The 20,825-nt window shown below is 40.8% G+C and overlaps 1 protein-coding gene across 1 annotated transcript in view; it reads left to right on the forward strand.

The window, feature by feature from the left end:
* HUWE1 (HECT, UBA and WWE domain containing E3 ubiquitin protein ligase 1) overlaps positions 1-20,825 on the forward strand; it is a 689,948-nt gene that overhangs the window by 607,934 nt on the left and 61,189 nt on the right. Inside the window, exons 60-64 of the mRNA XM_053695471.1 lie at positions 16,246-16,373; positions 16,709-16,805; positions 16,893-17,048; positions 17,159-17,404; positions 17,595-17,712. Of these exons, the coding sequence (XP_053551446.1) occupies positions 16,246-16,373; positions 16,709-16,805; positions 16,893-17,048; positions 17,159-17,404; positions 17,595-17,712 (745 nt within the window). The remainder of the gene's footprint in view (positions 1-16,245; positions 16,374-16,708; positions 16,806-16,892; positions 17,049-17,158; positions 17,405-17,594; positions 17,713-20,825) is intronic.

A 20,825-nucleotide genomic window follows, 5' to 3' on the forward strand; every position in this document is an offset into this window, starting at 1 on the left:
GTTTCCACCCTTCCCACTGCTTCCTCGATTGATTGCCAAAATCAAACAGGAGAGAGCATCAGTGATTCTAATAGCGCCTGCATGGCCGCGCAGGACTTGGTATGCAGATCTAGTGGACATGTCATCCTGTCCGCCTTGGTCTCTACCTCTAAGACAGGACCTTCTGATTCAGGGTCCATTCAAACATCAAAGTCTAACTTCTCTGAAGCTGACTGCTTGGAAATTGAACGCTTGATTTTATCAAAACGTGGTTTTTCTGAGTCGGTTATTGATACCCTGATACAGGCTAGGAAGCCTGTTACCAGAAAGATTTACCATAAAATATGGCGTAAATACCTATACTGGTGTGAATCCAAAGATTACTCCTGGAGTAAGGTTAGGATTCCTAGGATATTGTCTTTTCTACAAGAAGGTTTAGAAAAGGGTTTATCGGCTAGCTCATTAAAGGGACAGATCTCAGCTCTGTCCATCTTGTTACACAGGCGTCTGTCAGAAAATTCAGACATCCAGGCCTTTTGTCAGGCTTTAGCTAGGATCAAGCCTGTGTTTAAAACTGTTGCTCCGCCATGGAGTTTAAACTTAGTTCTTAACGTTTTACAGGGTGTTCCGTTTGAACCCCTTCATTCCATTGATATAAAATTGTTATCTTGGAAAGTTCTATTTTTAATGGCTATTTCCTCGGCTCGAAGAGTCTCTGAGTTATCAGCCCTACATTGTGATTCTCCTTATCTGATCTTTCACTCAGACAAGGTAGTTCTGCGTACTAAACCTGGGTTCTTACCTAAGGTAGTCACTAACAGGAATATCAATCAAGAGATTGTTGTTCCATCCTTGTGTCCAAATCCTTCTTCAAAGAAGGAACGTCTTCTACACAATCTGGATGTAGTTCGTGCCCTCAAGTTCTACTTGCAGGCAACTAAAGATTTTCGCCAAACTTCTTCCCTGTTTGTCGTTTATTCTGGACAGAGGAGAGGTCAAAAAGCTTCTGCTACCTCTCTCTCTTTTTGGCTTCGTAGCATAATACGTTTAGCCTATGAGACTGCTGGACAGCAGCCTCCTGAAAGAATTACAGCTCATTCCACTAGAGCTGTGGCTTCCACTTGGGCCTTTAAGAATGAGGCCTCTGTTGAACAGATTTGCAAGGCTGCAACTTGGTCTTCGCTTCATACTTTTTCCAAATTTTACAAATTTGACACTTTTGCTTCTTCGGAGGCTATTTTTGGGAGAAAGGTTCTTCAGGCAGTGGTTCCTTCTGTATAATGAGCCTGCCTATCCCTCCCGTCATCCGTGTACTTTTGCTTTGGTATTGGTATCCCAGAAGTAATGATGACCCGTGGACTGATCACACATAACAGAAGAAAACATAATTTATGCTTACCTGATAAATTCCTTTCTTCTGTTGTGTGATCAGTCCACGGCCCGCCCTGTTTTTTAAGGCAGGTACATATTTTTTAAATTATAATTCAGTCACCACTACACCCTTGGTTTCTCCTTTCTCGTTGGTCTTTGGTCGAATGACTGGAGGTGACGTAGAGGGGAGGAGCTATATAGCAACTCTGCTGGGTGAATCCTCTTGCACTTCCTGTAGGGGAGCAGATAATATCCCAGAAGTAATGATGACCCGTGGACTGATCACACAACAGAAGAAAGGAATTTATCAGGTAAGCATAAATTATGTTTTTTCCATTTCCCTTCGGCTGAATTACTGGGGGTTATGGGTAAGGGAAGTGACACTTAACAGCTCTGCTGGGGTGCTATTTGCCTCCTCCTGCTGGCCAGGAGAGAATATCCCACTAGTAATTGGAATGATGTTGTGGACTCTCCATGTCTGGAAATAAAGAAATTTATCAGGTAAGCATAATTTTTTGTTTTTCCAGGGGTGTTCTTCGTGCTATACCTTAGGTTGGGGGTTCCAGAGATGGACCTCATGGTTTCTGTCCTCAATACAAGGGTCATAGCCCGCATCAAGCAGGAGCTGACCTTGGTGATGCTATGTTCTCCAGTTTGACAGCTCAAAACTTGATCTGGTGCGGAAGGACCTACTTCAAGGTCCTTTTTCTTCATCTTTCTCTAGTTCCTCCAAGGCAGACTGCGTGGAGATAGACGGTTAGTCCTCTCTAAGAGAGAGTTTTCAGATAAGGGGCTTTGTCTATCTGATCCAGTCTTTTGTTCAGGCCCTGGTTAGTTTCAGGCCTGTGTTTAAGCCTGTTGCTCCTCCCTGGAGCCTTAATCTGGTTCTTTGTATTTGAGCCTACAATTCTGTTGATATTTACCTTTTTAGCTTAGAATTTTTTTTTTTTTTGTCTCTCTATTTTTCTCAGTGTTTGATTTTGTCAGCCTTTCATTGTGACCCTCCTTTTCTTATGTCTGTAAGGATAAGGTTGTTCTCTGTACTCGTTGGGTTTCCTTCCCATGGTGGTTTCTGACCACAATGTTAATCAGGAGATTGTACTTCCTTCCTGCTGTCCTAATCCTTCTTCTCAGAAGGAACATTTGCTTCACAAACTGGATGAGGTTCGTACTCTAAATTTCTTTTCTCCAGGCTACGAAGGAGTTTAGACAATCTTCTTTATTATCGGTAATTTATTCCAGTAGGCACACGGACCTAGGGGTCTCTGTAACTACTCCTTTCTTTTTGTCTGAGGGCTATCTTTTAGCTGGACAGCAGCCTCCTAAATGGATTACGGCTATCTCTACCAGTGCTGTTTCGTATTCCTGGACCTTTAAAGACGTTTCCAGGGAACAAATCTGTAGGGCAACTTCTTTGCATGCCTTTTAAAAAAAAATTACAAACTTGATGTTTTTGCCTCAGCTGAGGCTTCTTTTGGGAGAAAGGTGCTTCAAACGGTGGTGCCTTCAGTTTAGGTCCGCCTGCCTTTATTTCTCCCTCCCTGTCCATTCTGTGTCCTCTCTAGCTTTGGTATTTGTTTCCCAACAGTAATTGAATGGATTTGGGGACTCTCCATGCCATTGGAAATTAAACTAAATTTATGCTTACCTGATAAATTATTTTCTTGCTTGGCATGGAGAGTCCACGACCCGTCCTTGTATAATTTTTATGGCGGCATTTATTATTTGCTTCTTTCTCTTTGTAACCTGTGTTGAAGGAAACGCAATGCACTACTGGGAACTAGTTGAACATCAGTTGAGTTAATGACAAGAAGTGCAGCCACCAATCAGCCATTGGCTCCCAGTAGTGCATTGCTACTCCTGAGCCTACCTAGATATGTTTTCAGAAAAAAATACCAAGAGAATTTTATTAGAAAATTAGATAATAGAAGTAAATTAGAAAGTTATTTAAAATTGTATTCTCTATCAGAATTTTGAAAGAAAAAATGTGTATTTCATGTCTTTTTTTAATTAAGGATTCCAAGAGAACTAAGCAAAATTGATAGTAAATTGGAAAGTTGTTTACTCCTCTGTAGTTTTGCTGTAATTAAATCTTACATCTCACCGTCCCTGGCAATGCTTCCCAGAGCAATTTAATAATTGAAATTTGGCAAAAAACAACTTTTCTCATTGAATGTGGTTAGCTGAAATGTGTTCTCTCCACTAAACCATTATTGCATGGTCCATTCCTTTACCAAGACTTGCTAATTTTAGCCCGGTGTCATTTCTGAATCTATGATCCATGATCCATTTCTCCAACATTGGTGTGTCCGGTCCACGGCGTCATCCTTACTTGTGGGATATTCTCCTCCCCAACAGGAAATGGCAAAGAGTCCCAGCAAAGCTGGCCATATAGTCCCTCCTAGGCTCCGCCCACCCCAGTCATTCTCTTTGCCGTTGCACAGGCAACATCTCCACGGAGATGGTTAAGAGTTTCTTTGGTGTTTTAATGTAGTTTTTATTCTTCTATCAAGTGTTTGTTATTTTAAAATAGTGCTGGTATGTACTATTTACTCTGAAACAGAAAAGGATGAAGATTTCTGTTTGTAAGAGGAAGATGATTTTAGCAGACAGTAACTAAAATCGATTGCTGTTTCCACATAGGACTGTTGAGATGAAGTAACTTCAGTTGGGGGAAACAGCAGACTTTTCTGCTTAAGGTATGACTAGCCATATTTCTAACAAGACTGAGTAATGCTGGAAGGCTGTCATTTCCCCTCATGGGGACCGGTAAGCCATTTTCTTAGTCAAACATAAAAGAATAAAGGGCTTAAAAAGGGCTAAAAAACTGGTAGACATTTTTATGGGCTAAATCGATTGCTTTATTGGGGCATATTATTCAGATTCTAGCTAACAATTGGCATTTATAATCTTGGGGAACGTTTAAAAAACGGCAGGCACTGTGTTGGACACCTTTTTTAGTCTGGGGGCCTTTCTAGTTATAGACTGAGCCTCATTTTCGCGCCATTACTGCGCAGTTGTTTTTGGAGAGCAGGGCATGCAGATGCATGTGTGAGGATCTAAGAATCACTAAAAAAGCTTCTAAAAGGCGTCATTTGGTATCGTATTCCCCTCTGGGCTTGGTTGGGTCTCAGCAAAGACTATAGCTGGGACTGTATAGGGGTTAAATTTAAAAACGGCTCCGGTTCCGTTATTTTAAGGGTTAAAGCTCTGAAATTTGGTGTGCAATACTTTTAATGCTTTAAGACACTGTGGTGAAATTTGTGGTAATTTTTGAACAATTCCTTCATACTTTTTCACATATTCAGTAATAAAGTGTTTTCTGTTTGAAATTTAAAGAGACAGTAACGGTTTTATTTTAAAACGTTTTTTGTGCTTTGTTGACAAGTTTAAGCCTGTTTAACATGTCTGTACCTTCAGATAAGCTATGTTCTATATGTATGAAAGCCAATGTGTCTCCCCATTTAAATTTATGTGATAATTGTGCCATAGCGTCCAAACAAAGTAAGGACAGTAATGCCACAGATAATGATATTGCCCAAGATGATTCCTCAAATGAGGGGAGTAAACATACTACATCATCCCCTACTGTGTCTACACCAGTTTTGCCCATACAGGAGGCCCCTAGTACATCTAGTGCGCCAATACTTATTACCATGCAACAATTAACGGCTGTAATGGATAACTCCATAGCAAATCTTTTATCCAAAATGCCTACTTATCAGAGAGAGCGCGATTGCTCTGTTTTAAACACTGAAGAGCAAGAGGGCGCTGATGATAATTGTTCTGACATACCCTCACACCAATCTGAAGGGGCCATGAGGGAGGTTTTGTCTGATGGAGAAATCTCAGATTCAGGAAAAATTTCTCATCAAGCTGAACCTGATGTTGTGACATTTAAATTTAAATTAGAACATCTCCGCGCACTGCTTAAGGAGGTGTTATCTACTCTGGATGATTGTGACAACTTGGTCATTCCAGAGAAATTATGTAAGATGGACAAGTTCCTAGAGGTTCCGGTGCCCCCCGACGCTTTTCCTATACCCAAGCGGGTGGCGGACATAGTAAATAAAGAGTGGGAAAAGCCCGGCATACCTTTTGTTCCCCCCCCTATATTTAAGAAATTATTTCCTATAGTCGACCCCAGAAAGGACTTATGGCAGACAGTCCCCAAGGTCGAGGGGGCAGTTTCTACTTTAAACAAACGCACTACTATTCCTATCGAAGATAGTTGTGCTTTCAAAGATCCTATGGATAAAAAATTAGAAGGTTTGCTTAAAAAGATTTTTGTACAGCAAGGTTACCTTCTACAACCAATTTCATGCATTGTTCCTGTCACTACGGCAGCGTGTTTCTGGTTCGAGGAACTAGAAAAGTCGCTCAGTAGAGAAACTCCATATGAGGAGGTTATGGACAGAGTTCACGCACTTAAATTGGCTAACTCTTTTGTTTTAGATGCCGCTTTGCAATTAGCTAGATTAGCGGCGAAAAATTCAGGGTTTGCTATCGTGGCGCGCAGAGCGCTTTGGCTAAAGTCTTGGTCAGCGGATGTGTCTTCCAAGACAAAATTGCTTAACATCCCTTTCAAAGGTAAAACTTTATTTGGACCAGAATTGAAAGAGATTATTTCAGACATCACTGGGGGAAAGGGCCACGCCCTCCCACAGGATAGGTCTTTTAAGGCTAAGAATAAGCCTAATTTTCGTCCCTTTCGCAGAAACGGACCAGCCTCTAATTCTGCATCCTCTAAGCAAGAGGGTAATGCCTCACAACCCAAACCAGCCTGGAAACCAATGCAAGGCTGGAACAAGGGTAAGCAGGCCAAGAAGCCTACCACTGCTACCAAAACAGCATGAAGGGATAGCCCCCGATCCGGGACCGGATCTAGTGGGGGGCAGACTCTCTCTCTTTGCTCAGGCTTGGGCAAGAGATGTTCAGGATCCTTGGGCGCTAGAAATAGTTTCTCAAGGTTATCCCCTGGAATTCAAGGAACTACCCCCCAGGGGAAGGTTCCACAGGTCTCACTTATCCTCAAACCAAATAAAGAGACAGGCATTCTTACATTGTGTAGAAGACCTATTAAAGATGGGAGTGATACATCCAGTTCCAATAAGAGAACAAGGAATGGGATTTTATTCCAATCTGTTCGTAGTTCCCAAAAAAGAGGGAACATTCAGACCAATTTTGGATTTGAAGATCCTAAACAAATTTCTCAGGGTACCATTGTTCAAAATGGAAACTATTCGAACGATCCATCCAGGAAAGTCAATTTATGACTACCGTGGATTTAAAGGATGCGTACCTACATATTCCTATCCACAAGGAACATCATCAGTTCCTAAGGTTCGCTTTTCTGGACAAGCATTACCAGTTTGTGGCACTTCCATTCGGATTAGCCACTGCTCCAAGGATTTTCACAAAGGTACTAGGGTCCCTTCTAGCGGTTCTAAGACCAAGGGGCATTGCAGTAGTACCTTACTTGGACGACATCCTAATACAAGCGTCGTCCCTGTCAAAAGCAAAGGCTCATACGGACATCGTCCTAGCCTTTCTCAGATCTCACGGATGGAAGGTGAACAAAGAAAAAAGTTCTCTGTCCCCGTCGACAAGAGTTCCCTTCTTGGGAACAATAATAGATTCCTTAGAAATTAGGATTTTTCTGACAGAGGTCAGAAAATCAAAACTTCTAAGCTCTTGTCAAGTACTTCATTCTGTTCCTCGTCCTTCCATAGCGCAGTGCATGGAAGTAATAGGATTGATGGTTGCAACAATGGACATAGTTCCTTTTGCACAAATTCATCTAAGACCATTACAACTGTGCATGCTCAAACAGTGGAATGGGGATTATACAGACTTGTCTCCAATGATTCAAGTAGATCAAAAGACCAGAGATTCACTCCGTTGGTGGCTGACCCTGGACAATCTGTCCCAGGGAATGAGCTTCCGCAGACCAGAGTGGGTCATTGTCACGACCGACGCCAGTCTAGTGGACTGGGGCGCGGTCTGGAAATCCCTGAAAGCTCAGGGTCTATGGTCTCGGGAAGAGTCTCTTCTCCCGATAAACATTCTGGAACTGAGAGCGATATTCAATGCTCTCAGAGCTTGGCCTCAACTAGCAAAGGCCAAATTCATAAGGTTCCAATCAGACAACATGACGACCGTTGCATATATCAATCATCAGGGGGGAACAAGGAGTTCCCTGGCGATGAAAGAAGTGACCAAAATAATTCAATGGGCGGAGGATCACTCCTGCCACTTGTCTGCGATCCACATCCCAGGAGTGGAAAATTGGGAAGCGGATTTTCTGAGTCGTCAGACATTCCATCCGGGGGAGTGGGAACTCCATCCGGAAATCTTTGCCCAAATAACTCAATTATGGGACATTCCAGACATGGATCTGATGGCGTCTCGTCAGAACTTCAAGGTTCCTTGCTACGGGTCCAGGTCCAGGGATCCCAAGGCGACTCTAGTAGATGCACTAGTAGCACCTTGGACCTTCAACCTAGCTTATGTATTCCCACCGTTTCCTCTCATTCCCAGGCTGGTAGCCAGGATCAATCAGGAGAGGGCCTCGGTGATCTTGATAGCTCCTGCGTGGCCACGCAGGACTTGGTATGCAGACCTGGTGAATATGTCATCGGCTCCACCATGGAAGCTACCTTTGAGACAGGACCTTCTTGTTCAGGGTCCATTCGAACATCCGAATCTGGTCTCCCTCCAACTGACGGCTTGGAGATTGAACGCTTGATTTTATCAAAGCGTGGGTTTTCAGATTCTGTTATAGATACTCTTATTCAGGCTAGAAAGCCTGTAACTAGAAAAATTTACCATAAAATATGGAAAAAATATATCTGTTGGTGTGAATCCAAAGGATTCCCATGGAACAAGATAAAAATTCCTAAGATTCTATTCTTTCTACAAGAAGGTTTGGAGAAAGGATTATCTGCAAGTTCTCTAAAGGGACAGATCTCTGCTTTATCTGTCTTACTGCACAAAAGACTGGCAGCTGTGCCAGATGTTCAAGAATTTGTTCAGGCTCTGGTTAGGATCAAGCCTGTTTACAGACCTTTGACTCCTCCCTGGAGTCTAAATTTAGTTCTTTCAGTTCTTCAAGGGGTTCCGTTTGAACCTTTACATTCCATAGATATTAAGTTACTATCTTGGAAAGTTTTGTTTTTGGTTGCTATTTCTTCTGCTAGAAGAGTTTCAGAGTTATCTGCTCTGCAGTGTTCTCCGCCCTATCTGGTGTTCCATGCAGATAAGGTGGTTTTGCGTACTAAGCCTGGTTTTCTTCCGAAAGTTGTTTCTAACAAAAATATTAACCAGGAGATAGTTGTACCTTCTTTGTGTCCGAATCCAGTTTCAAAGAAGGAACGTTTGTTACACAATTTGGACGTTGTCCGTGCTCTAAAGTTCTATTTAGAGGCTACTAAAGATTTCAGACAAACATCTGGTTGTTTATTCTGGTAAAAGGAGAGGTCAAAAAGCGACTGCTACCTCTCTTTCCTTTTGGCTTAAGAGCATTATCCGATTGGCTTATGAGACTGCCGGACGGCAGCCTCCTGAAAGAATCACAGCTCACTCCACTAGGGCTGTGGCTTCCACATGGGCCTTCAAGAACGAGGCTTCTGTTGACCAGATATGTAAGGCAGCGACTTGGTCTTCACTGCACACTTTTGCCAAATTTTACAAATTTGATACTTTTGCTTCTTCGGAGGCTATTTTTGGGAGAAAGGTTTTGCAAGCTGTGGTGCCCTCCGTTTAGGTAACCTGATTTGCTCCCTCCCTTCATCCGTGTCCTAAAGCTTTGGTATTGGTTCCCACAAGTAAGGATGACGCCGTGGACCGGACACACCAATGTTGGAGAAAACAGAATTTATGCTTACCTGATAAATTACTTTCTCCAACGGTGTGTCCGGTCCACGGCCCGCCCTGGTTTTTTAATCAGGTCTGATGAATTATTTTCTCTAACTACAGTCACCACGGTACCATATGGTTTCTCCTATATATATTTACTCCTGTCCGTCGGTCGAATGACTCGGGTGGGCGGAGCCTAGGAGGGACTATATGGCCAGCTTTGCTGGGACTCTTTGCCATTTCCTGTTGGGGAGGAGAATATCCCACAAGTAAGGATGACGCCGTGGACCGGACACACCGTTGGAGAAAGTAATTTATCAGGTAAGCATAAATTCTGTTTTTTTATTTTTACGTTTTTTTAAAGTTTCTCTTAACACCAGAAAGTCAGTCAATGATTAACATCCTTTACTTAGTGGTGCCAGTCTGCTTCACACTTCATCTCCTATCACTTTGCTGTGACTCAATATCTGATAATTAGACCCTGCTTATGTAGCCTTATTCATGCCATATCTGATAACCCAAATTGTTGCTGTGTGTTTGGGAATTGTTTCTTTCTTAAGGCACGGTGAGTCCATGGAGTCATCAATTACTGGTTGGAATATCACTCCTGGCCAGCAGGAGGAGGCAAAGAGCACCACAGCAAAGCTGTTAAGTATCACTTCCCTTTTCACAACCCCCATTTATTCTCTTTGCCTCTAGTGCAAGGATGAGGTCAAGTAATAGGTGTCTGATTAAAGATTCTTCTATCAAGATTGTTTGGTTTTGAAGCCAGGGCAGGATTGCTCTGATCTTGCATCACAATTTGGGTATAGCTGTACTCCACGTTAGTCTCTTCAGGAGGGCTGTGGTAGCTTTCTTTCTAATGACACAGTGAGTCCACGGATCATCAGTAATTACTGTTAGGAATATCACTGCTGGCCAGCAGGAGGAGGCAAAGAGCACCACAGCAAAGCCGTTGAGTATCACTTCCCTACCCACAATCCACAGTCATTCTCTTTGCCTGCAGTGCAAGGAGGAAGAGAAGTTTAGGTGTCTGATAAGAAGTGGTCTTCAATCAAGATTTTATTATTTTAAAGCAGGTTTGCTCTGATCTTTTCTGTGCTCTAGCCGTAGCCCACGTCAGTCTCTTCAGTAGGGCAGTGGTGGCTTTTAAACACTTGGGTACTTGTGAGGCACATTCCTCACTGCGATTTCTCAAGATTTTGCTGCCCTTTTCAGAAAGCCTGAGTAAGCTTACTCAGATTCTTTCTTCTTCCACAGGTCCATGTGAGGTATGGTACCCTCTCAAACCAGGTGAGCTGTCCTGCTGCCGGTCAGATGGTTTTAAGATATTTATTTTTTCTTGAAAAGGGAGGATTTGGCACTTTTCAGCTAGGTGCTTCTTCATAAGGGACATTTATTTAACCCAGCAGACAACGGGTTAATTTATCAGGACACAGTGTACTGTGTTGGGGAGATATTTTTTGGTGGCTCATTATTACACTCTGGTTAGGATCCGGTTTGTGTGATTTGCATAGTTAACTTCTTTCAAAAATCATTTTGTTTTATTAGTGTGGGACTAGCGCTAATTTTGAAAAAAAAAATGGTTTGGAAATTGCAAAGTGCTACTTGTATTTATTGCCTTATAACTTGCAAAAAAAGCAAAGAACATGTAAATATTGGATATTTCTAAACTCAGGACAAAATTGTGGTATCCCACAATGGCTTAGTGGTGAACTTGCTGCTTTGAAAGTTGATAGGTAAGAGTTAAAATCCAGCAGTGGCTATGTACGTTTCATAATGCATGTCCTACATATATCATTGCCTAAAGCAGCGTTATATAGCATAGGCTTATGGTTCCTCCAAATCCACGCTCCGGGCGTGTGTTTTTTCTACATCACATCAAGGGAGTGAGACTAAAAGGAAGTTTCCTTTTCTTCTTTCTGCAGGGCCAGTTACGGCTTTTGGAGTCCAATCTCCATTTTCCTTATAGGGGCAGATGTCTTTTTCTAGAGTGTTTGCAATCCAGGTATAAGAGGCATTCCTTGAACGGGGTTCAGGATCTTCCTCTCTGGGAGTGATAGTTCCAGTCCCAGTTTGGGAACAGGATCTTGGTACTTACCTAAAGTAGTATCTTTTCTCCTTTGTTTTAAGGGGCCTGTTCATATCGGACATAGACCTGAAGGTGTTATTTTTCCCTTGATTGGGGATCTTCTCAAGTTTCTGAGTTTTCGGCATCTTAGACAGACTTCAGTTCTTGGGTTATTTCACAATATATGGTTCAAGTGTCATCCTTGCTCCGAGCAAACTCTCTTCAAGAGTTTTTGTCCAATCTACTTCCCCATGGATGGGAAATTATCTGGAGTTCCCTTTTCCATCTGCAAGGGTGATTATTGGAGACCCTAATAGATTATCTATCTAGGAGAAGATAATCTATTAGGTCAGATAATCAAGGATTTATTCCTTTTGCTTTCCCTGCAGTACTTAATCCGGTCAACAGCAAGGCTCTTGTGGTCCGGTAAATAGCCATTTGCAACCAGTAAGTTGATATCTAGATTCAGTTGATTTTCCTTCACTTTTCAGTGACTCTCTTTGGAGGGAATTGGCCTGAGGATTAACCATGGACATACTTCCCTTTACTGTACTCTATAAAATTGTTCAGGAGTATCTGTCTCGGATCGCGTGCTTCTAGAGACTTTCCTGGATGATGTGACCACAGACGCCTACTTGCTGGGCTGGGAAGCAATCTAGGTATTGTTTAAGGCGCAGGGATTATGGATTCTGAAGTGTCTGCTCCTTTTAAACATCTTATTGTTCGTATTAAGCTGGAGAGAGTGTCAGTGATTCTAATAGCTCTTGCATGGTGTCGCAGGATCTGGTTTGCAGACCTAGTGGAAATGTCATCTCCCACTTTGGAGACTCACTCGGAGGAGAGGGACCTTCTACTTCAGGTTTTTTTTTTTTTCTTTCTTTCATCCAATCTCGTTTTCCCTGAAGCTGTTTGCTTGGAGATTGTACGCTGGGTTTTCTGTCGGTCATTGAGACCATGATTCAGTCTTGTAAGCCTGTTACGAGAAAGATTTACCATAAGATATATGGCGTAATATCTTTTGGTGTGAATCCAAGGACTACTCTTGGAGTATGGTTAGGGTCTTAGAATTTTGTCTTCTCTACAGGGGTCTGGAGAATTGAAGGGTCTGATTTCTGCATTATTTGTTGCAGCATAAGCATCTGGCGGACATGCCCAGGTATGCATTCTTTTTGTCAGGCCTTAGTATCAGGCCTGTGTTTAAATCTGTTGATCCTCCTGGGAACTTTATCTTTGTTCTTAGAGTTTTGCAACAAGTTCTGTTTGAGCCTTTGCTTTCCTTAGATATTAAGTTGTTATCTTGGAAGGTTTTGTTTCTTTTTTCTATCTCTTCTGCTCAGAGAGTGTCGGAACTCTCAGCTTTGCAGTATGATTCGCCTTATCTTACATGCCAATGAGGGGGCTCTTCTGTCTAAGTTTGGTTGCTTCCTAAAGTGGTTTCGGAAGGAATTTTAATCAGGAAATTGTTGTTCCTTCTCTTTGTCATAGTTCTTCCTTTTTGAAGAACGTTTGTGGTACAACCTGTTGGTTGGTTGTGCGTGCTTTAAAAAATTGTTTAATTACAGGCGACTGATTTTCTCCAGTATTCTGCCTGTTTCTCTGGGAAACGTAAAGGTCAGGAAGCTTCTGTTACTTCTCTTCCTCTCGGGTTGAGAATTATAATTGATTTTGCTTATGAGACTACTGGGCGGCAGTCTCCTGAGTATTACCCTCATTCCACTAGGACAGTTTCTTTTTTGGGGGTTTTCAAAGATGAAGCTTCTCTGGAACGGTTTTGCATGGCTGCAACTTGGCCTTTTCTGCATACTCTGTAAGATTTTTCAAATTAATACTTTTGTCTCGGCTGAGGCTTCTTTTGGGAGAAAGGTTCTGCTAGAGGTGGTGCCTTCTGTTTAAGGTTATCTGTCTTGTCCCTCCCTAATCATCTGTGTCCTCTAGCTTGGGTATCGATTCCCAACAGTAATTGAGGATTACTGTCTTAAGAAAGAAAACGAAATTTATGCTTACCTGCTAAATTTATTTATTTCTTGACACACTGAGTCCACGGCCCAACCTGTTTTCCTCTGACAGTTTTTTTTTATATAAACCTCAGGCACCTCTGCACCTTTTGTTATTTCCTTTCTCTCCTTTTCCTTCGGTTGAATGACTGGGGTTTGTGGGAAGGGAAGTGATACTTAACAGCTTTGCTGTGGTGCTCTTTGCCTCCTCCTGCTGGCCAGGAGTGATATTCCCAACAGTAATTGATTCCATGGACTCACCGTGTCAAGAAAGAAATACATTTATCAGGTAAGCATAAATTTAGTTTTTTAATAAAACTTTGAAACATGGATGCTGTGGATAGGAGGTGATTGATTTTTGCATTGGGGCTGCCAGTAAGCCCTCTGTCTCCATGTGCATAACCTGGTTAAAGGGACGCTCAAGTCAAAATTTTAACTTTCATGATTCAGATAGAAAATGCAATTTTAAACCACTTTCCAATTTACTTTCATTAACAAAATGTGCACAGTCTCTTTATATTTACACTATTTGAGTCACCAGCTCCTACTGAGCATGTGTAAGATTTCACAGAATATACGTATATGCATTTGTGATTGGCTGATGGCAGTCACATGATATAGTGGGAGTGGAAATAGACAGCTTTGAAATCTGTCAGAAAAAAATCTGCTCATTTGAAGTTCAGACCAAGTGCTTTTGTATTGTTTTATCTGTATTTACTGTACTGTTCTTTTAAGGAGTACAGTGCTGATTATAAGTGTATGTAATGAATAACAAGTCATTGGGAACACATTAAAGGGATACTAAAGTCAAAATTAAACTTTGATGATTCAGATAGATCCTGGAGTTTTAAGAGACTTTGCAATTTACTTCCATTATCAAATTCTACACAATTCTTTTTCTGCACACACTTTCTGTAGCACAAGCTGCTACTGAGTTTGTGAAGAAGTTCACAGCATACTAGTCTGTTGTTGGCTGAAGACTGTCACATGATACAGGTCGCCGGCAAGTAGAGGAAAAATGTTTGTAAGAAAAAAAACTTCACTGCTCATTTGAAATTTAGTAAGTTTTATTCCATGGTCTTTGTATTATGCACTTGGTAATTATGTAATTCTAATGTTCAATGGTCTTTTTAAAGGAACAGCGATTTTACAGTACAATGTTCCTTTAAGTATCAAGACCAGTTCTCAGGACATATTAAAGTGAATGTAAATTTTGATGCTAAAGTGCCCGGTTTTTAAAAATTCTATTAAAAACAGAGGCACTTTAATTCATCAAAATTTACATTTCACTCGTGTTGTGAAAAAAAAACTTACCTTTTAAACTTGACATCAGCTCCAGCTTCCTCTGGTCGTCGCAAGCCATATCTGATGCCAGAAATGATGGATAGGTCATCCTCCAATCACTGCTTCCTCCCGTGGAATTGGGGTCTGATTCAACGCGTGATTGGAGGAAGCCCGATTCCTCATTTTAGACCCAGGAAGAGGCTTTGCGACGGGTGGAGGAAGCTGGAGCTGCTGTCAAGTTTAAAAGTATTTCTTCACAACGAGTGAAATGTAAATTTTAATGAATTAAAGTGCCCCTTTTAAAAACCGGGCACTTTAGCATCAAAACTTACATTCACTTTAATAAAAAAAAGGTCATTTCAGGGCTAGAAAAATGTTCAGAGAAGGGCAAAAAAAGTTGGAATGGAGGATTTGACCATAGAGGAGCTGTTAGCCAGATTACTTTATTTTACAGTAAAAGAGCTGTAATAAAGTAAGCTGGAACACTGTAGTAATTGCCCTTTAAAAAGGCTCTAGATATTTCTTTAGCTAAAAAAAACAATAATAATCTACAGTTATGATTGCTTGTTAAAGGGACATTAAACCCAAATATTTTCTTTCAGGATTTAGCTTTTAAACAACTTTACAATTTACTTCTAATATCAAATGTGCTTCATTTTCTTGATATCCTTTGAAGTAGCAGCAATGCACTACTGGGAGCTAGCTGAACATCTACTCAGCCAATCACAAGAGACAAATGTGTCCAGACACCAATCACCAGCTAGCTCCCACTAATGTAGGATATTCTTTTTCAACAAATGATACCAAAAGAACCAAGCACACATGAAAATAGAAGTGAATGTAAAAGTACCTTACGATTATATGCTCTGTCTGAATCATGCAAGTTTCCTATCCATTTAGATGTGTAAGCTGTGTGGTTTTTATTTTATTAATAGAATGACTGGGTCACAGACGATCTGGGTCTTTCAACCTCCTTTACTGTGTTACTTTGCTCTTATAGTGTGCTTGCTTTACCCAGTGTGTACCCACTGTTTTACAAAGAATTTGTACTATTGGATGTATTCATTTTGTTTTTAATTAAGAATCTTAAGTTTGATAACAAATTTCATAACATAATAAATTCATTAACTAGTCTATTAAAGGGACTTTAGTAATTCATTTTAATATGCATAGTATATATTAGCAGAGGTGCCTAAGTTAAAGGGACACTTAAGTTTTAGGATTCAGAGTATGCTGTTTTAAGACTTTCCAATTTTACTTCTATTATCAAATTTTGCACATTTTTATATTCACACTTTCTGAGACACTAGATCCTCCATGTGCACAAGATATACATATACTTATACTAGTCTGTGATTGGCTGATGGCTGTCACCTGATACAAGGGACCTGCAAATTGGGAAAAGATACTTTTTCGGGGGGGGGGGGGGAATCTACTTTTTTGAAATTCAGAGTGTTATTACATTATCGTAATAGTATGCACTTGTTATGCAATTCTACTGTATGTAATATTTTTAAAGAATTTAAAAAATAAAAAAAATTGTGCGTTAAAAATGTAACACTTTTATGGAACTACATTTGTAGTCCAAATGCAATTTAGTCAGTAACTAAGATTAACTGATTATTAGTATCTGTTTTCAGTGCAGGTGCATTTACATGTCTGATGTAAGGATACCGTTTATTTTTCCAGGAGCTGCCAGTCTGGCCTCGGCTAGCAGCATCCAGGCAGCGGTGCAGCAGCTGGAGGCCGAGGCTGATGCCATTATACAAATGGTACGTGAGGGTCAAAGGGCGCGGAGACAGCTGCAAACTGCAACGGTTAGCATGACGACTGGCGCTGGCACAACATCCATCCTTAGTTTGTTCCTCCCTCTGTTTGTGTTTTTACTCCCTCCTTTATCTCTTGCTTGCTGCCTGTTTTTCCATATGTAATGCAACTTGTGGATGCTTGTGTCTTGTTAACCTGCCCTTTTAATATGTGCTATCCTAGCTACTCAATGCATGCCACCACGGCTCTGCAACTGAAGTGAAACTCCATGCTTTTTCAATAAGTCACTTGTTATTGTTGTGCTTATATCTAAACCATTTTCCTAAAACCACACCACAATGTTTGTTTTCTTTGTCTTCCTTGTAACCTTCCTTTTGTAATTTAGGCGGAGAGCTCTTCTCGCAGGGAAGAATCACCCATGGATGTCGACCAACCATCACCAGCCACACAGGATACTCAGTCCGTTGGTCAGAGCACAGCTGGTACGTGAAAGCTTGATAATGGTATTACTTTTAAATACGGAGTAGTTACCTGGTGATAAATAAGTAATTGCTTGTGTTCTCTTCCAGCCACAGATGCATCTCAGGCTGCTGAGAAGAAAGAGGAAGAGCGGTTACCCGAACTTCCACTGCTTAGTGACCAGCTGAGCCTAGATGAACTTTGGGACATGCTGGGCGAGTGCCTAAAAGAGTTGGAGGAGTCGCATGACCAGCATGCTGTGCTAGGTAAAGTGTTATTACTAGGTTCATAAAATGGCTTCAGTAAAGATGGTGTAGCTTGCCTTTGAAATGAGGTTGTGGAAATAACTTGCCATTTTGGGTTTCCCCCATTTCAGTTCTTCAGCCAGCCGTAGAAGCCTTTTTCCTTGTCCATGCCACAGAGCGGGAGAGCAAGCCTGCTGTACGGGACACACGAGAAAGCCAGCTATCTCACATAAAAGACGAGCCACCTCCATTGTCCCCTGCTCCTCTCACTCCTGCCACCCCTTCATCTCTGGATCCATTCTTCTCTCGGGAGCCTTCATCTATGCACATCTCCTCAAGTCTGCCTCCTGACACTCAGAAATTCCTACGTTTTGCAGGTAACTGTTCCTTGATATCTTTTTTGCATTTATCTTGAAACCTAAAATCTGCAGTTAACTTTATTCTGGATTATAGTCTTGTTAAAGAATATTACTTCTGAGGATCTAATTTTACTGGAAATGTCTATGTGCAGAGGGTCCAATTGTCTTTTCGTGTGGGAGGAGTCAACATAACTTTTTTCTCTTCCAGAGACCCACCGCACTGTGCTAAACCAGATTCTGCGGCAGTCCACTACTCACCTGGCTGATGGGCCTTTTGCTGTTCTGGTGGACTACATCAGAGTCTTGGACTTTGATGTCAAACGCAAGTAAGTTTCATCACTGAAGAGTTGTGATTCACAGTTGCTTGAGAAGGTGTCTCTATTGTCTATAGCTCCTACAATATGTGTTGTATTTAAGAGGTGTTGTGATTTACTAAGATGTTGAAACTATCAGAAATAACATTATTTCTTTCATGTAATTAGCAAGAGTCCATGAGCTAGTGACGTATGGGATATACATTCCTACCAGGAGGGGCAAAGTTTCCCAAACCTTAAAATGCCTATAAATACACCCCTCACCACACCCACAATTCAGTTTTACAAACTTTGCCTCCGATGGAGGTGGTGAAGTAAGTTTGTGCTAGATTCTACGTTGATATGCGCTCCGCAGCAAGTTGGAGCCCGGTTTTCCTCTCAGCGTGCAGTGAATGTCAGAGGGATGTGAGGAGAGTATTGCCTATTTGAATGCAGTGATCTCCTTCTACGGGGTCTATTTCATAGGTTCTCTGTTATCGGTCGTAGAGATTCATCTCTTACCTCCCTTTTCAGATCGACGATATACTCTTATATATACCATTACCTCTGCTGATTCTCGTTTCAGTACTGGTTTGGCTTTCTACAAACATGTAGATGAGTGTCCTGGGGTAAGTAAATCTTATTTTCTGTGACACTCTAAGCTATGGTTGGGCACTTTGTTTATAAAGTTCTAAATATATGTATTCAAACATTTATTTGCCTTGACTCAGAATGTTCAACATTCCTTATTTTTCAGACAGTCAGTTTCATATTTGGGATAAATGCATTTGTTTCAATCATTTTTTCTTACCTTAAAAAATTTGACTTTTTCCCTGTGGGCTGTTAGGCTCGCGGGGGCAGAAAATGCTTCATTTTATTGCGTCATTCTTGGCGCAGACTTTTTTGGCGCAAAATTTTTTTTCTGTTTCCGGCGTCATACGTGTCGCCGGAAGTTGCGTCATTTTTTGACGTTTTTTTGCGTCAAAAATGTCGGCGTTCCGGATGTGGCGTCATTTTTGGCGCCAAAAGCATTTAGGCGCCAAATAATGTGGGCGTCTTTTTTGGCGCTAAAAAATATGGGCGTCACTTTTGTCTCCACATTATTTAAGTCACACTATTTATTGCTTCTGGTTGCTAGAAGCTTGTTCATTGGCATTTTTTTCCCATTCCTGAAACTGTCATTTAAGGAATTTGATCAATTTTGCTTTATATGTTGTTTTTTTCTTTTACATATTGCAAGATGTTCCACGTTGCAACTGAGTCAGAAGATACTTCAGGAAAATCACTGCCCAGTGCTGGAGCTACCAAGCTAAGTGTATCTGCTATAAACTTTTGGTATCTGTTTCTCCAGCTGTTGTTTGTATTGCATGTCATTTCAAACTTATTAATGCAGATAAAATTTCCTTTAGTACTGTTACATTACCTGTTGCTGTTCCGTCAACATCTAATTTTCAGAGTGTTCCTGATAACATAAGAGATTTTATTTTTTAAATCCATTAAGAAGGCTATGTCTGTTATTTCTCCTTCTAGTATACATAAAAGTCTTTTAAAACTTCTCTTTTTTCAGATGAATTTTTAAATGAACATCATCATTCTGATACTGATAATGGTTCTTCTGGTTCAGAGGTTTCTGTCTCAGAGGTTGATGCTGATAAATCTTTGTATTCAAGATGGAATTTATTCGTTCTTTACTTAAAGAAGTATTATTTGCATTAGAAATAGAGGATTCTGGTCCTCTTGATACTAAATGTAAACGTTTAAATAAGGTTTTTAAATCTCCTGTAGTTATTCCAGAAGTGTTTTATCTCCCTGATGCTATTTCTGAAGTAATTTCCAGGGAATGGAATAATTTGGGTAATTTATTTACTCCTTCTAGACGTTTAAGCAATTATATCCTGTGCCATCTGACAGATTAGAGTTTTTTGGGACAAAAATCCCTAAGGTTATGGGGCTGTCTCTACTCCTGCTAATGTACTACTATTCCTACGGCAGATAGTACTTCATTTAAGGATCCTTTAGATAGGAAAATTGAATCCTTTCTAAGAAAAGCTTACTTATGTTCAGGTAATCTTCTTAGACCTGCTATATTTTTAGCGGATGTTGCTGCAGCTTCAACTTTTTGGTTAGAAGCTTTAGCGCAACAAGTAACAGATCATAATTTTATAGCATTATTATTATTCTATAACATGCTAATAATTTTATTGGTGATACCATCTTTTGATATCATTAGAGTTGATGTCAGGTATATGTCTCTAGCTATTTTAGCTAGAAAAGCTTTATGGATTAAACTTGGAATGCTGATATGTCTTCTAAGTCAACTTTGCTTTCCCTTTCTTTCCAGGGTAAATAATCATTTTCGTTCCTTTCCTCACAACAAGGAACAAAAGCCTGATCCTTCATCCTCAGGAGCGGTATCAGTTTGGAAACTATTTCCAGTTTGGAATATATCCAAGCCTTATAGAAACCTATAGCCAGCTCCTAAGTACCTATGAAGGTGCGGCCCTTATTCCAGCTCAGCTGGTATGGGGCAGATTACGTTTTCTTCAAAGAAATTTGGATCAATTCCGTTCTCAATCTCTGGTTTCAGAACATTGTTTCAGAAAGGTACAGAATTGGCTTCAAGTTAAGGCCTCCTGCTAAGAGATTTTTTTCTTTCCCGTGTCCCAGTTAACACAGCAAAGGCTCAGCATTTCTGAAATGTGTTTCAGATCTAGAGTTGGCTGGAGTATTTATGCCAGTTCCAGTTCTGGAACAGGGGCTGGGGTTTTATTTTATCTCTTCATTGTACCAAAGAAGGTCAATTCCTTCAGACCAGTTCCGGATCTATCATTATTGAATCGTTATGTTAGGATACCAACATTCAAGATGGTTACTGTAGGACTATCCTGCCTTTTGTTTAGCAAGGGCATTATATGTCTACAATAGATTTACAGGATGTGTATCTGCATTTTCCGATTCATCCAGATCACTTTTAGTGTCTGAGATTCTCTTTTTAGACAAGCATTACCAGTTTTTTGGCTCTACCGTTTGGCCTAGCCTCAGTTCCAAGAATTTTTTTCAAAGGTTCTCGGTGCCCTTCTTTCTGTAATCAGAGAACAGGGTTTTGGTATTTCCTTATTTGGACGATATCTTGGTACTTGCTCAGT

Source organism: Bombina bombina, chromosome 12 (genome assembly GCF_027579735.1).
Source record: "Bombina bombina isolate aBomBom1 chromosome 12, aBomBom1.pri, whole genome shotgun sequence".
Lineage (NCBI taxonomy): Eukaryota > Metazoa > Chordata > Amphibia > Anura > Bombinatoridae > Bombina > Bombina bombina.